At 37.9% G+C, this 16,129-nt stretch overlaps 1 protein-coding gene and 1 long non-coding RNA gene across 2 annotated transcripts in view; both read left to right on the plus strand.

Annotated features, from left to right (window-relative positions):
- SLC16A10 (solute carrier family 16 member 10) overlaps positions 1 to 15,873 on the plus strand; it is a 42,322-nt gene extending 26,449 nt beyond the window's left edge. The window contains exons 4-6 of the mRNA XM_081186724.1: positions 7,834 to 7,977; positions 9,695 to 9,923; positions 11,344 to 15,873. Of these exons, the coding sequence (XP_081042850.1) occupies positions 7,834 to 7,977; positions 9,695 to 9,923; positions 11,344 to 11,579 (609 nt within the window). The 3' untranslated portion in view covers positions 11,580 to 15,873. The remainder of the gene's footprint in view (positions 1 to 7,833; positions 7,978 to 9,694; positions 9,924 to 11,343) is intronic.
- LOC308583088 lies at positions 7,990 to 9,395 on the plus strand. Its single transcript, XR_014006044.1, has 2 exons — positions 7,990 to 9,211; positions 9,264 to 9,395. It is a non-coding gene; the product is annotated as an uncharacterized lncRNA (long non-coding RNA).
- Positions 15,874 to 16,129: the final 256 nt, after the last annotated feature.

A 16,129-nucleotide genomic window follows, 5' to 3' on the forward strand; every position in this document is an offset into this window, starting at 1 on the left:
TAACGTTGCTTGTCTAACCCCATCTTAACCTTCAGTGTCTGGATTCTCAACAAGTTGTCATTAATGAACTATTGACCCCCCCCCCAAAAAAAACAACCTTCAGACTAAATTCCTGAAGTTCAACTTTAGATTGCTTGGAAAAGATTATAAAACAATTTACTTGCCTTTCGATTTACCTCTGCTGTGTCTGCCCCTGCCCAGTGCCTAAGTTTAAAATTGGAGGACTGTAGCAACTTTGGTATGTGCTTTAGAGGGCTGCTGGAGAACAGAACCAGAGAAAAGTAGAGAACCCCTGCCCCTGTAAACACACATACCTTCCAATTGCCAGAGAGGCCCTTTGGATCCAGCCTTAAATAATACTTGGCAATATCTTTTTTAAAAAAGGAAGAATGACTTTGTGGATATTTTACCCAAATTGCAGAGCACTGTGTGTCAAACTTACTGTGATCTTCAAAACAAGTGTCTAGGGCACAACCCAGTATTGGCAAGCATAGGTTCCAAATTCTGTATGAATTTATGAATTAACTCCTAATTTACTTTTACTGAGTTAAGCATTTACTGAGCATTTTGCATAATTGTCTCAATAACAACTAGCTGCTTTAAAACAGTATTTTCTATGTCTGTATAAAAATAAGTTTGATTATCTTTTTAGATATTCTCAAGTATGACTGTTAAATATAATATTTATTCCCACTATCCTCCTCTTGTGTACTTTCCCCCTTTCTCTCTTTCTGTTTCTTCTTCATCCATGCCACCTTCTACACATTTTTTCCTGTCCAAAGTTAATATGGTACCTGTGTATTACAGTGCCATCTTGATTTTTAGCTGGACATTTTCTAAGGCACCAGATCTTCAGTGGCTCCTGTGTGCTGTACTTGCTTTTCTAATCTTTACATTTATCTTCCTTCAGATCTCAACTTCTGCTGCAATTTGACTGCCCAGGTTAGTGAATTTCCCCCCCTTTATACTGCATTTCTTACTATGCATTTCTTATCTCTTCTTTGCACTTGTCAATATTGACCTGGCAGTCTAGCCCCTTTACTTCCATCTGAAAGTGATACATTATAGATGTTCATTTTAAAAATGTCAGGAAACTATTTTCCCCTCCACAGAACAGTACTCTCTTTAACAGTGCTCTGCCGTGTTTGCACCAGGCCAAACTGGTGATTGTTCATCATAATTATCAGTGACTACTTATCGGTGCTATTTTTGTTGGCATATAGAAATATTCTTCTCTTGAAACTTCTATAAAATATTGGAAGAGGGAAAGGGCAGAAGAGCAAAAGGAATGTGAGGCATGAATGTTAAATGCAACGAGGCAGTAGACATATAAAATGTTGGCTGACATAAAATATTATTTCTCATGATAGATCATTTTACTTCCTTGTTCAAGGGATTTAGAGCAAGAATAATAATAATAATAATAATAATAATAATAATAATAATAATTTTCATCAGCCACTAGCCAAAGCCATAGCAATAAAATAAAATGTACTGGAGATAGAGGTAAAAACTTAACTATACAAAATACATTCTGGAAGTTTACATCAATAATCAAATAGTAGAACTTATTCGAATTGCCCCTGCTAATTTTTTTGCAGTTTTTGCTGTCACCTGATTATCTTGATCTGCTAGAAGAAAGGACACAGTAGCAATGGTTGAGGGACCTGGTATGAATAGTAGTAGAGGGGTAATAACCTCATTCCTCAAATCTTTATAAAGAATTCAAGATAGAAACACATGAGCTACTGATTCAATACTGCCATCTCTACATGGACATAACTCTTTTTCCAGCGGAATTTTTTGAAATCAACCCTCAAGTACAGCTGAAGGGAGTATATTTAATCTTGTGTAAGTGAAAGCTCATCTGTATTTTGGAATTGTTAAATTTTGCAAATAGGGTGCCAATGTGTCAAAACGACTAGGTAGGAAATAATCATACTATGGACAAAATTTCTTTATCATGGCCAAATCATTCTGTCGCTCAATATCATATAGGCACCATCTAATAAAATTATTTGCTTTACTGAAACTCAGTGTTAAAAACTGTTGTGGTGATAAACGAGAAAAGTAAAGCTTTTGGTTGACAATTTTAGTCTAAGTGCTCTCATGACAATTTTGCGATACTAAGGGTAGTCATAGGATCATAGAATTGGAAGGGACCCTGAGGATCATCTAGTCCAACCCCCTGCAACGCAGGAATACCCAGATGTCCCATACAGGTAGACTGGTGGGGTTTAAGTTCAGCTGAAGCCAATAACTGAATGTCCTACACCAAATTTGTAATTCAACAGAGGGGAAATTAGCCTCCAAGCACAATGAAGCATTTTGAACACAGGATGAAACAGAAAAAAAAATGCCTTAGGAACTTAGATTGAACAGCTTCTGTAGATACAAGGTGAGCTCCTGTCCAAAGCTGAGCTCCATATAAATAACTGTGCTAGAAGTTTAGCTTGAAACACTTTTAATTGCTGATGGTATGTGATTGCCACCTTTTGTATGCACTTTGAGACACGTTTTTCTTTGCATATTTCTGATGTGCTCCCCATGACTCTGTTGACTGAAAAATAAGGCTGAGGTATTTTAGGACTTTAACTTGTTCGATCAGCTGATTATCCATATACTCTAAACTTGTGGCTTAGAGCAAGTTACAGCAAGTTAATCCAAACTGGTTAGGGATTTAATTTTTAAAGCACAATCCTATGCATGTATGCTCAGAAGTATGCCCCAGTGAGTTCAGTAGGACTTACTGCAAGTTAACTGTATATGATCACAGCCTGAATCCCCCATGGCCATACCCAGTTCATCATCCATTGTATTACTTTCCACATGAATCTATGTTATAATCAAATTACTCATTCTCTTGAGGCTGTGAATCCACATGTAGCATGTATATAAGCTTAATGACAGTGCAGTGAGCTTCACAAATGCAATGAAGTTTCTGAGCCTTTTCCACCCAAATGGAAGCTGAAACTATGCTACCATATTGGCCCGAATATAAGCTGTACCTTTACAATTGGAGGGGGGGGAAGAAAGAAAAAAATACTGGAATATAAACCGCTCTATTCCTCACTGCTCCTGGCTGCATACTAGACCGGGGGTGGGGGAGCTGCACTTGGTTGCTGGTGGCCTCACAGAGTGATATAGTAGCTTTGATGTCACTCTGTACAAAACATTAAAATAGTGCTGCTTTTACAATGTTTATTTATGAGCCTCTTTTGTTATCTAATACCATAATTAGTGCAAAGGACCAATGAATGGTATTAACCTTAGGGTTATTGAAAAGGCTGAGTACACACACTTCCAAAGTCGTCATTCATTTATATTTAATAATTTCTGTATTGCAGTTCAAGAGTAAAATTCTTCCCAACGCAGTTCACATAACCTGCAACAATAAAATAGAGTAAATAACATTTAAAAACATTTCAAGAAAACAATCCTATATTATTAAAATAAGAAATCTAGCATGGTGCAAGGCAATTAGATTCCCAGTCATTGTTAGTTTTTGTAAGACTAGATAAATAGATCTTGAAAATATCCAGGGATGGGGCCAAATATCTTATAGGATAGTATTCCAAAATTGTGCATCCACTACTAAAAAATCTCTGGCCTGTGTGCTTGGCAAACTAATTTACTTTGCTTGTGGGATCTCAACAGACCATCCTCTGGTTCTAACCTGGAGTTGTGGCCACATTTTTTACCAGTTGAGGTTTCCAAACAGTCTTTAAAGGTAGCCAAACATATTGTATTATAGAATGTATTATAGTGTTTTATATACACAGAGTATATTTGGGCCAATTTGGGATGTCAGTAGCGCATGGATAACTGTGACAATCCCCATTCTCTTTAGTTTGTCACAGCCGTCAGATCAGCCTAAGCTGATGAAAGGTACTTCTGGCCACAGCAGCCACCTGAGCTTCCCCAAGTCATGCTGAGTCCAAGAGTATACCCAAGTATTTTAGGAGGTGTGCAACACAGTCCAAGACCGGTTGTAATCCTCTATCCAGAATAGTCTCTTTCCTTACTCACAACACTTCAATTTTAGATGGATTAAGTTCCACCTTGTTCACCTTTATTCTGTCCAATCTAGCTATCAGCCATCGGTTCAGTACTTCAGAAACCTGCCTACAGGCTAGCTCAATACATTTTGCTGCCAAAGGAAAAGATGGTGCCCTCCCCAAGGCACATGCAGAGGCAAAGGTGGATTTAGGGGAGTGCAACCAGTTTGGTTGCACTAGGTGTGGAGCCTGTGGGGGTTTGTGCACCATATTTTGGTGTTGCACAGGGCATTATTGAAATTTGAGACCCCAAGGATTGCCACTGGCAGAAGCCAATTTGACTGGTAGTTGAATCTTACTCCAGTACTGGTAAGAGGACAGTATCTTCCACCACAGATGAGGGCAGCAGGCTAGCACAGGGGGTACACGGCAGGCCACATGGCACACACAGCTCTGCCCCTCCCACACCTCAGCATCCCCCCCCCTGAGGCAGCTGTATCACTCAGCCTCATAGGGTTGGCCTTGCCTGCCTGGGATTAGCCGCTGAAGAAGAGAAATAGAGCTGTGTGTCATCTACATATTTATGATTCTTCAGTCTAAAGCTCTAGATTATTTCTCCCTGCATTTTCATGTAGAAGTTAAACAGCATATGTGACATTGTGGAATCTTGAGGCACTGGAAAGGCTAAGGGGTGGAACAGAAGTCCCTCAGCATGTTTAATTAAATGTAGGATTTATAACCACAGCAGTTTTATTTGTGGCAATTAGTACACAATTTTATTACACTCTTGAACTTCCCAGAAATATAAGCTATGAGTAGGGGCATGAAGAGTATACATTCCTTAAATTAATGTACTTTGAAAGTCTTGAGTTCAGCATTCAAAAGTAGCTAATTTTGAATGGAACAGAAATGGGCAAGTTGACATGTACCTGGTGTTTGATATTACAGTGTGTGTGTGTGTGTGTGTGTGTGTGTGTAGCACCATCTTATTTTCTCATTAAACAGCATTATAAAGAACATTAGAAACTGCCTTATACTGAGTCAGTTCATCTGTCTTGGTATTGTTTACTCCAGGTATAGGGAATTTGTAGCCTTTCAGATGTTGGATTATAAATCCTATCATCCATTGGCCATGCTGGCAGGACCTGATGGGAATTGGGAATTGGGAGTCCAACAATATCTGGAGGGCCAGAGGTTTCTTATTTCTGGTCTATACTTCCTGGCATTAGCTCATCAATTTCAGACAGAAATTTTCCCAATCCAACCTGGGACATTTCATGCAAAGCATATAGTCTGGGCTGGATTAAGACCTTTAGAGGCCCTAAGCACTTAAAAGATTTTGGTGTCCTATATATATATATATATATAAATATAAACAATAATAATAATAATTATTTTTTGAAATGAAACAAAACCTACAGAAAATTGAAAAATAATGTTTATTTTTGTATATTTGTATAAATAATGCTTTGTTGTTCAGCCGTGCCATATGGTCCATGGTAAATTCGGCAAAGCTCTGGTGCCCTCTATTTCCTACTGTTGATAAGGGAGCAGTATTAATTGTGTTATAGTTTTCACTCTCTAAATGACTGAGTATATACTTCTAGAAGACTAAATAAGTGGAGTTCTAATTGCTGCAAATTATCACCAGTGGTGACTGGAAGCGAGAGACTGGCACACACCAGCTAATAGTATAAAATCAGTGGCATTTAAGATGTATAGAGTACTGTTACCTTTATAAATGATTCATTTGCATGATAACAGTTAGAAGAAATAGTGTCTTTAGTGCTTTTCTGTGTGTACATTTCTTGCAGATGTTAACATTAGTGGTAAATCACTGACTTTAGAAGTACTGTCAAAAACCATTGTACATACAAAACCACAATGATCCAAGTTTGGGTAGTTAATAGGATATAACCAAGCTTCTCTCAGACTCTTGTGTGTAGTCTTAAGTGGGTCTTAGCAATAATAATAATAATAATACTGTGATGTTATTTTCTTCTGTTGGTTGTGGGGTGACTCTGGTACAAGATTTATGATATGGGTGAAGTTAAGTCTTTTTGAAGTGCCACTTGCTTCCTTTTGGAATTTAAAAGCATATTCCAGGATCAGTTAGCCTTACTAGTACCCTTTCTTTGGTCTAGAGTAAGTGTACTAGGTAACAAACTGTCATTTTTCCTTCAGAGTTCCTCCAGATGTTGCTGAACTACAACTCCCATAATCTCTGGCTACTGACCATGCTTGTTGGGGCTGATGGAAATTGTAGTTCAACAACATCTGGAGGGTCAAAGGTTCCTCACATCTGATTTGCTTAATCCCTCTTCCAAGGACTTTAGAGTGATATATATAGCTCTTCCCCTTATTATTCCTTTCAACAATTCTGTGAGAGGCAATGAACAATTGGCTTGATGGGCAAACAGAGATCTAGACACAGTATTGTAACCTAAGCCACAAATTCTTAAACTGTTTTAGTTTAGCATTCTTGAGCACACTTTCTTGGAATAAACTCCTACTAAAAATAAATTGGGTGCACTTGCAAGTAGAGAAGTTTATTATCATTATGCAAAAGGGTGAAGTAAACAGCACATCTGAAGATAACTGAGGCTTGTCAGCACTGGCTATGCTTAAATTGCAGCTATGTGTTCTGTACCTTGCACCAGATAATTTCTTTTATAAACAGCAGTGGTGAAAGAAGACACTAATTCTCTGGAACTCTAATTCTCTAATAAAGGCATTTTGCCTTGTGGGGGGAAAAGAGTGGAAAGAACATGCTTTTGTTTAATGGGTTAAGTACCAAAAAGTGTATACCCATAAGTAAAAAGGACTAAACAAATAGTTTTCACACTTCTCTTCATTAGGAGTTCTGCTTTATAATGCCATTATAAAATACAGTGTGTTGCATACTTCACAAACTTAGTAGAATCAGAAGATTTAGGCTTTTACATTCAGTTTTTGTTTTTTTGTTTACAACTGTCTAAGGAAATTACATTTTTTATTTTAAAACCTAGGTCATATCAGTGCAATGTTTCATGATCAACCTATAAATTGGTTTTGTGGGTGGGGTAATGAGAGTGTGGTTGTATTATTCTGTTGGCTTTAAATGTGCTGTGACTCATCTGAACTCTTCATAAGCTAATGGTCATACATTCTGTATTATTCTTTCATCTTTAATATTTTTTCCTTCAACAACATATCTTTATTTATTTCTTAAACCATTTCTCATTGTGTGAAATAATAGCATCTGGTCACTCTCTCCCCCTTATTTTTTTCTTGATAACACTTGGGAAATCTTAGATCTTTATTTTCTACATTTTCTACATATTTTTCTTTGTACACATTTATAGTTCTTTTAGTTCTTTGTCTTTGGGTGGGATCTGATTAATTCTTACTCAGAGTAGACCCTTTGACATGAACTTTTCCCGCAATGAATTTTTATTGATTTTCCAGTAATTACCATAACACAGCATAACAACTTTAAATTATCCAGTATTACAGTCTATGAGTCTTCATATGCCATCACATTGCCAACTATCAGCTCTGATAGTACTTATTGCCTGTAAACTGGCAGACCTCATATTTTGCCAGTTTATAGATAATGATCCACAGTTACATGTGGCTTGATGGACGGCAGTCTAGAACTATAACAGCAGACCACAACTTCCTCTGTTTCCAGTTGTCTGTATTTTTGTCATGTAATCTCTTTCAGAAGTAACCAATTGACCTTTCAGGCAACTTTAAAAATATGACTGAGAGCATCATGAAGAAAAATCCGTTTTATGATTAGGAAAGGTAGATTTTCTTGTTGAATTCATACCATCTTTTTGTTTCTGAACAGTTGCACCATGTGAGGGAACGTATTGGTGAACATGTTCCAGATGAGACACTTCTGCTTTGCCTTGGCATTACTTCAGGAGTTGGTCGATTGATCTTTGGCAGAATTGCAGACTATATTCCGGGTGCAAGAAAGGTTTATCTACAGGTACACCAAATACATAACAACCCTGATAAGATTAGAAATTGTAATTGTTTTTAGATTGCAGCTGATACTATGTAATATTTATATTGTACTTTGTAATTTTGTTTTGTGATTTATTTTTATTTTATGTATTTTATATACAGTACTCCACCAGTAATTGGCTCTAAACAAATGGGCACCACTTAATGCTAGGGGCTAAATGTGTGGCTTGGACCCATGTAGTCAGGACCAACCAGCTATGATCCGGTGCAGGGCATGCTGAGGTCTGCCTTTGTGAAAAATCTTATCAGACAGGAAGCCTGTTGGATCAGAGGGAGACTAACAGGATGGAACAATAGTTTCTCTTGAAGTTTGGCTCCCACAGAGAACTTAAATCAAAATGCAAAGAAGGATATCTTTATGTTCAAGACTCAGCAGGGCTACTCGCTGGAGATGGTATCCAAGTAAATCCTTTTGTTCTGTCTATCAGGGTCTAAGTAAATATTTCCTCACCTGTATGATTAGGAAGGGGTGCATATGAGCGATTCACAGGACTTTGCAGATATCAGGAAGGGAAGCTAACTACATTCTTCTTTGAAGTTTCAATGTTAGGAAACGACAAGTCTGAGCAGAGAGAGATTAACTCCAGTGTGATTGACTCTGCTTAATAGAAATATTGAAATTCAATATCCTAATATTAGCACAACACAGAATTTTGAATCTGGTCTTTTAAGCATATATTTGAGAGAAGGTACTATTAAAACACACTGAATTGGCCAGTAAGTTGTTAGTGATTTAAAAATTGCACATCAAACCTTTCACCATACTTGGCCTGACAGATTACCAAGCTTGCAAGATTATACCATGGATTGAATGTTGAAATTGGTCTGGCGTGTGTGAGTTCAGTGATGATGATGATGATGATAATCCTTCCATGCTTTGTGAATGCTGTTACGGTAAACATGCACTATATCTAGTCCCCAGCAGAGTGAAGTAAGTTCTAGAGAGGATTGCCTTGATACAAGGTTCAGTTTCACTGTTGTTGTTTTCCCTTATTAAATAAGACTTATTTAAAAACATTTGCTCTAGTACTAGAGATGGGAAGTACACAACTGGCAAAAAAAACTTCTCCTCACTCCAAAAGTTTATAAATTGGCAGGTCACTGCTGCAGATGAGAGGTGTTTAGTTGTTGCTGATTGCTACTTTTTCTGGTTTATTCTTAAATAACTACATGGACATTGCCACACTTGTGATAGTGTGAAACACAATAAAAATATTTATGACATAACAAAATTAAACTCTTAACTAGGTGGTGTACATGTTGGGAAGAGTCTCAGAAAATGTTCTGTAGGTGCCCATGGCATGCAAATAGCCTCTCTAAATGGTGGGGAAATGCAATATCCTTGCAATTATTTTGTTCTAAGAAATTATTTCTTTAAAATATTTTTGTATCACAATTATTATAAATTATACAAATTACAATTAACTCAAAGAGCATTCCAAATGAAAATGAATGGAAAATAAATGGAAGTGCTCCCTTTATTGCAAGGTTTCAAAAACCTTTCCCCGAATAAATGTAGTTTTAATTGCTTAACCACAACAAAATCTGGAATGGCTTCATTCCAATGGCCCTTGTGGTCTCTTCCAACTCTATGATTCTATGATTCATAATATTTAGTACCCTGAAACCTGCCCCTTTATTCTGATTTTACAATTACACTTTCCTTTACCAATATGTAGGTGATTTCATTTTTCTTCATTGGCCTGATGTCTATGATGATTCCATTATGCGACTCCTTTGGAAGTCTCATTGCTGTCTGCCTCTTCATGGGTCTTTTTGATGGCTGCTTCATTAGCATTATGGCACCAATTGCCTTTGAGCTAGTTGGTGCACAGTATGTTTCTCAGGCAATTGGATTCCTCTTGGGCTTCATGTCTGTTCCAATGATAGTTGGTCCACCTGTTGCAGGTAGGCAGAATTTTTTTGTTTCTAATCTGTGTAGGAAGCATGTGAAAGTAGTAATTGCTTTCAAAGTGTAGAATTGTGTGTGGTTTTTTTTCTTTGTTTGTATAATTGTGTAACTTTCTCAAGAGATTTCAGATCAGTACTACCGTATTTTTCACTCTATAACACGCATCTGACCGTAACACGCACGTAGTTTTTAGAGGAGGAAAACAAGGAAAAAATATTCTAAACGAAACAGTGGATGTATGATTTTTATGGTTCATGCTGTGGCCACAGACATGTGATCTGACAGTGAGTTTGGGGTAGCCCAATGCAAAAATCCTGAGGTTCCATGTGGATCCATGCTTTGTAACCACGTTTTTGCGCCATTGAAACAGTGGGTGCGTGTGTGTTTTTTGGTGCAGGCTGTAGCCATGGAAATGCTATGTGATCTGATGGTGAATTTGGGGTGACCCAGTGCAAAAATCCTGAGGATCCATGCTTTGTAACCACGTTTTAAGTGGGGAGAGAAGGAAAGGAACTCAAGGGACAAGGAGCACGCGTGGGGTGTGTGTGGAGAAGGAGCTTTTCGGCGAGCTGAGCGGGGAGGAGGGAGGAAAAGAGCACTGTTGCTTTAAAGGTATACTTAAGGTATTTGCCCTGTGCCTGGGTTTTTTTCCATTTAACAGTTTGCAGCCTTTTCCTTCCGCTCCTTGTTTTGAGGCAGAATAGATTTGAGCAAGTGAGGAGGACTTGGATTGCAGGGGATTCGCCATTAGCTGTGTAAAAGCGCTCCTCCTTGCAGCCTGAATGATAAGCAGCCACCAGCAGCAATAGAATGGAGCACAAAAAAGCGGTAGGGGCACTAGGACCCAGACAATGCTCAAATCTATCCTGCCTGAAAACAAGCTGCTCCCTCCCCAGCCTTTTTTTTTACTTCCTGGTTTTCACTGCGCTGGCTCAGAGCTCGAGGTTGGTTTTATTTTGCTGCTGGTTGCTTAAATTTTATCTTTCCTGCCATCCCTCTGCAGCCTCATTGCTCTGTTTAGAGAGTGCACGGACTTTTGCTAGCGTCTGTCCCTCCTCCAGTGTAAGCGGCTGCTGCCGGCTTTGCTGCCATGGCTCTCCTTCCCTCCCTCCTTCCTGGCTCCAGGTCGCTTTAAAGCAAGCAAAGTGAGAGCCTCGTAGAGCGTGTAAGCGGCTCCCGCTTTGCTTGACTGACGGCAGCCATGGCTCCGATCCGTGCATTCGCTCCGTAACACGCACAGGCATTTTCCCTTACTTTCTAGGAGCAAAAAAGTGTGTGTTTTGGAGCGAAAATTACGGTATTTTTTCCATTAACAATGTTGCTTCTTATAACATACTGAAGTTGAGGTCTGCATGTGTTGTATTCAGGTCTGTTACTTTGTCACAGAATACTGAATACTATTTTCTTTTTTCTCAGGAATACTTAAAGATCACCTGGGTACTTACGATGTAGCATTCTACCTAGCAGGAGTTCCCCCAATGATCGGCGGAGCTGTATTGTGTTTCATCCCATGGGTGCATGAAAAGAAGAAACCCAAAGAAAAAGCTAGTCCTATGGATGGGAAAACTATGGAGAAAATGCTGGAAATCAAAAGCACCTCAGAGCCAGACTCATATGAAAAACCCAGAAAAGAATCAGAGTCCGTTATTTAATGGCCGATATTTTTCTTACCAGATTGAATTTATTTTTATAAGAACTAGGTTAGCTTTCTGTTTATGAATTGAATGTACCGTATGATTGTACTTCAAAAGCAAAGCCACAATGAGAGCTATCAAAGTAGTAAAGGTTAAAACAAAATGGTTAATAGCTAAAAATGCCTTTCACCCATTTTTATATGGTCTCAAAACACACTTCCACATACTACATGGAGCTTTTTGTCATCAGAATACATGCTAGTGCGGGCGTGTGTCAGGAGAATTTAAAACAAACACATATGACTGCATTTCTGGAACTCAAGAAATGTCTCCCTTCTACTAACTAATCCTTTCATAATGCATCCAGCAACTTCATGATTTACCTAATGGTGGAATGGCATGCATCTGGAATTATTAGTAATATCCTAATGTTCTTAAAGCTACTATTTTTAATCTTTAAAAAGATGTGTGGGGTTTGCAATGTGGATTCACAGCTTTTTAGATCTTCTTAAAAACAAATTCTATGCAGATTTTGGCATGCCTAAGACCACTGATTTCAATGGGTTTAAGAATGTCTAATGCTGTGTAAGATTGCAGCTTTAGCTTTTAATCCCCGGGAAACCATTGCAGTAAACTATGAAAATGTATTTTCATAATGCAATAGTGACAATTCAACTTTTGCTTAACTCTGCAGTGGAAGCCTTCTTGCATTTCTTCATTTATTTGCTTCATGTATTTTAAAGGTGGGTGGCATCATGGTAACCTTATAACTTTTTATTTCTTAAATAATTTAAACTGCTGAGCTAATGATAAGCTAATTATTCATGTGTACGTGAAAAACACGGTTCTTACATCATCTTTCTTAATAGGTTATAAAATCACATATACTGAATGAAATCCAACGGGTTTTGCTCTGCTGCTGGAAGCCATCCATCAGTAGAATGGGTAGGGGGTCAATTTTTTTATTTATTTATTAAATTTGTATACTGCCCTATACTGGATGGCAGTTCAGAACATAAAATTACAATATAAAAAACACAAAATACATGATAAAAATATAAACAGAAACAAACCAATAATCCTCCCTTCCACTACACATTTAAAAGGGTATTGAATGTCATTCAGCCAGAGGCCTGGTTGAGGAGGAATGTTTTCACCTGGTGCCCAAAGGTGTATAATGAAGGTGCCTTCCTGGGGAGAGCATTCCACAAACGGGGAGCAGTATATGGCAATTCCTTCTTTGTAATTCAGCACTCAATAATCTTTTCTTGGGGTATCCTCCAGAGCAAATCTGGCCAGGATGCAAGGGGAATAAAAAATGCCAGATTTGGGCGAGGGGATTCAGGGGTAGTTGCCAAAAAAATTCCCTACCTCACATTTGATAGGTACATTTCATTAGTGCAGCGACACCCATTGGATTCCATCCTATATTCTATAGTGTAGTGAAGCAACTGTTTTCCATCAGATTTGTCTATTTTCATTATTTAACACAAAGTGTAGTAATACTGCTTGTGATTTCTTTTGATGGATCAGTTCAAATCAAGGGGCATACTTAAGATTTCACTAGCATTCTGGTTTCAATCCTACTATGCATCTGATTCCTTCTGTTGCAGTATCAAGAGATATACAAAGCAACATAGCCCATATATGGAGGCAAGATTCTGCTTCTCTTTGGTACTTAACAGCAGGTATGAGAAGAAAGTCATGAAATCGAGATGGATGGGGAGACCCTTTACTCCAAGTTTCAAACCACAAGCTGTACCTTTCTGAATGTCCCAAAAAACTTTGACACCTTGCATTTGCCTTCTGTGGTCTATATACCCGCTTTCTTTCAAAATATATACCCCAGTGGGGTAGAAACACCAGCCTTTGGATCCGAAACAGAGCTTCAGTGTCTAGTTGCATGGTTTCTAAAAGACATTCTGCCAAAATAATTTCATTCTCTTTCTAGCTTCTTAAAGTTGAGGGCTAAGAATTAGTGTTCCTTGCTCACTATGGGATCATGGAAAAACTATGGAGTAGAAACAATAGGAAACTACCCTCAACTACCTCTTCCAAGGAGACTTGGAGATTGGATTAGATTCACAGTGTCCATGTGAGGTCTTGGGAGGACCTAAGAGGCTTGTAGAAGGGGTATGTGTATGCTCAGAGGTGGTGTTCTTGATAAAGTGCCTTCATATTGATTGATCATGTTAAAAACTTGCTAAGACTTAACAAGATGCTGCTGCTACTTCTCAGATACTGAGGTATGTACCCGGGGAAGGAATTTCTCTCTTCAGAGAATCTCTCTTCCAGAAGTAGCAAGAAGAGGGAAGAGAGAACAAGGGGGCAATAGCATAATACTGTGCACATTAAGGTGGGGGGGGGGCCTTCCATACTAGGCACTGAGTGTGGAATTGCACACTTTATAGAGCATCTGCATGTTGTCATTGTTATGCTCCTGTTTTCCTGAAGTGGGTCTATCATTTCTCAAATCGCAAAACAACTCTTCTTTCCTTTCCAAGAGGTGTGGTTTTGACCCCTGCAGTTGCATATTGGATGGGTAAATACTTTGCCACACAACAAACCTTCCCTATTACCTGTCTATTTGGGAACAGTTTGTCTGAAAGTCCTCTGATATTCCTTAGCCTTCATGATTTGAAAGAAAAAACCTTTGTCGTGTCAGGAAGCATGCTGGGAGTTGAGTAGTACAAAACTGTAGGCAAGTCTCCAGAGATTCCCCCCCCCCTCCTCCTAATGTTAGTGTGCCTTCCCCGACTATGCAAAGTACAAATAGAAGAAGGGAGATTTTTGTGGAGGACAAAAACTCAAAATAAAATACTGTAGCAAGACGTATGAACTAGCTTGTTCCAGTGTGTCTAGATCTGCACAATTATATAGAGATTTACATAATCTCTGTGTCCATGCACAAAGATTATTTAAATAGACTGTAGCAAAACAAAATTGTTTTGACTAAAAACACATTTTATTCTACAAATAGCATGCAGTGTTTTACTACTGGTATCTAATACAATATCTGTATGTATAACAATGCACGTGACAATGTTTAAAAATCTATCGTCAATCTGTCAATTTATCACATGTATATGTTTAAAGTGATTGATACCAGATGAACCGTTTAGTCACTGAAGGTTATTTTAAAAGAAACAGAAAAAAAGAAACCCCAAATCCTTGTAAAGAAACAAGCAACAGTATTTTTAAAAAGTTTAATCTGTGCTTGTTCTGTCTCATCTTTACAATATTAACCAAAGTTTTTCTAAAAGCATGGGTTTTATTAAATAATTATCAAGCTTTGCTTTTAATGACTAAGGCAGGGACTATTAATGTTAGAAACTGGATAGTTGTGAAATAGGATTGTTGCAATGTAACTTTAAAAATTGCAAAACTTGTTCCTGCACTTCAGTAGCCCCTCCATTGCCCCTCAGGTCTGCTCTACACAATTTTTATGTACAATTCAAAATCTGAAAGTGTGGTCATGAATGTGGAGTGGCACATGTGTCCTACAATAAACACACACTTTTCTATTTGGTGCAGATAATATTACAGTATTCATAAATGGAACCAAACTCCTCTTGGCCCCATTACTGCTGGTGGAGGGGAGGAAGTCATAGCCTTTGAAGTTTTCGTTACTGCTGTGTAACCCATGTGAATGTGAAAAATTCACCTTTTACTATGTGAACAAAGCTTTCTATCTGACAAAAATACTAAGTTTTCTTGCAGCATAAATTAATCCCATGAAAAAGAAGCATTTTTTGAACTGGCATGCTGTTGTTTATTCTACAAAAATATATATACACAAGGAAGTGGCTTATCTATGCAAATCCTACACACATTTACATTGGACACAATGGAACATGCTTCTGACTAGCAGGCAGAAAAAGGCCCACCTCGCTTTGAATTTACTGTGCTACGTCTTCTAAGATTCATTTTAATGTGCTGATGTTGCACTCTGCAATAATTAGCTCTTGGGTCCCTCCTTTGATTTAAAATGTATACTGTGTGTCATGAAAAAGTGTGCAGAATTCTATAAACTGTTTATAATTGTGCCTTGCTCCATCTCAAGAATGCAGCACTACAGTGGTTGAAAATAAAGACGTCATAAATAGTAATGGTACAGAATGTACATCCTGTGTAACTAAATGGCTACATTTGTTACTTGTACTTGTTTACATTTAGATACATTTGTTACTTGTACATTTGTTACTTGTACTTGTTTACAAGATAAGGACAGTACCAAGAAAGTGAGAGCATCAGCAACTACGTCTTTTGACATTTTACCTTATCAGTGGAATGCAATAAACTGACTTGCAAAAGTACCCAGTCATAATTCTTTAGAAGAGTAACCTTGATTCTTAACATATTTGTAGTTCTACCTCCTCCACTTATACAATAAACAGTTTTCAAGGAAACCTTTTTAGTTATTACCCTATCTGAAAACATTTATAAAAATGTCCAACTTTTACTTCTAGCCATATTCCTATTGCCAACATTCTAGCTGCTTAAAACAAAAAAACTGCTTATGTCTGAAGTACAAATATCTATCAACTTTATCTCACTTGTTTTCTTAA

Source organism: Podarcis bocagei, assembly GCF_964188305.1.
Source record: "Podarcis bocagei genome assembly, chromosome: 3".
In the NCBI taxonomy this organism is placed as follows: Eukaryota; Metazoa; Chordata; class Lepidosauria; order Squamata; family Lacertidae; genus Podarcis; species Podarcis bocagei.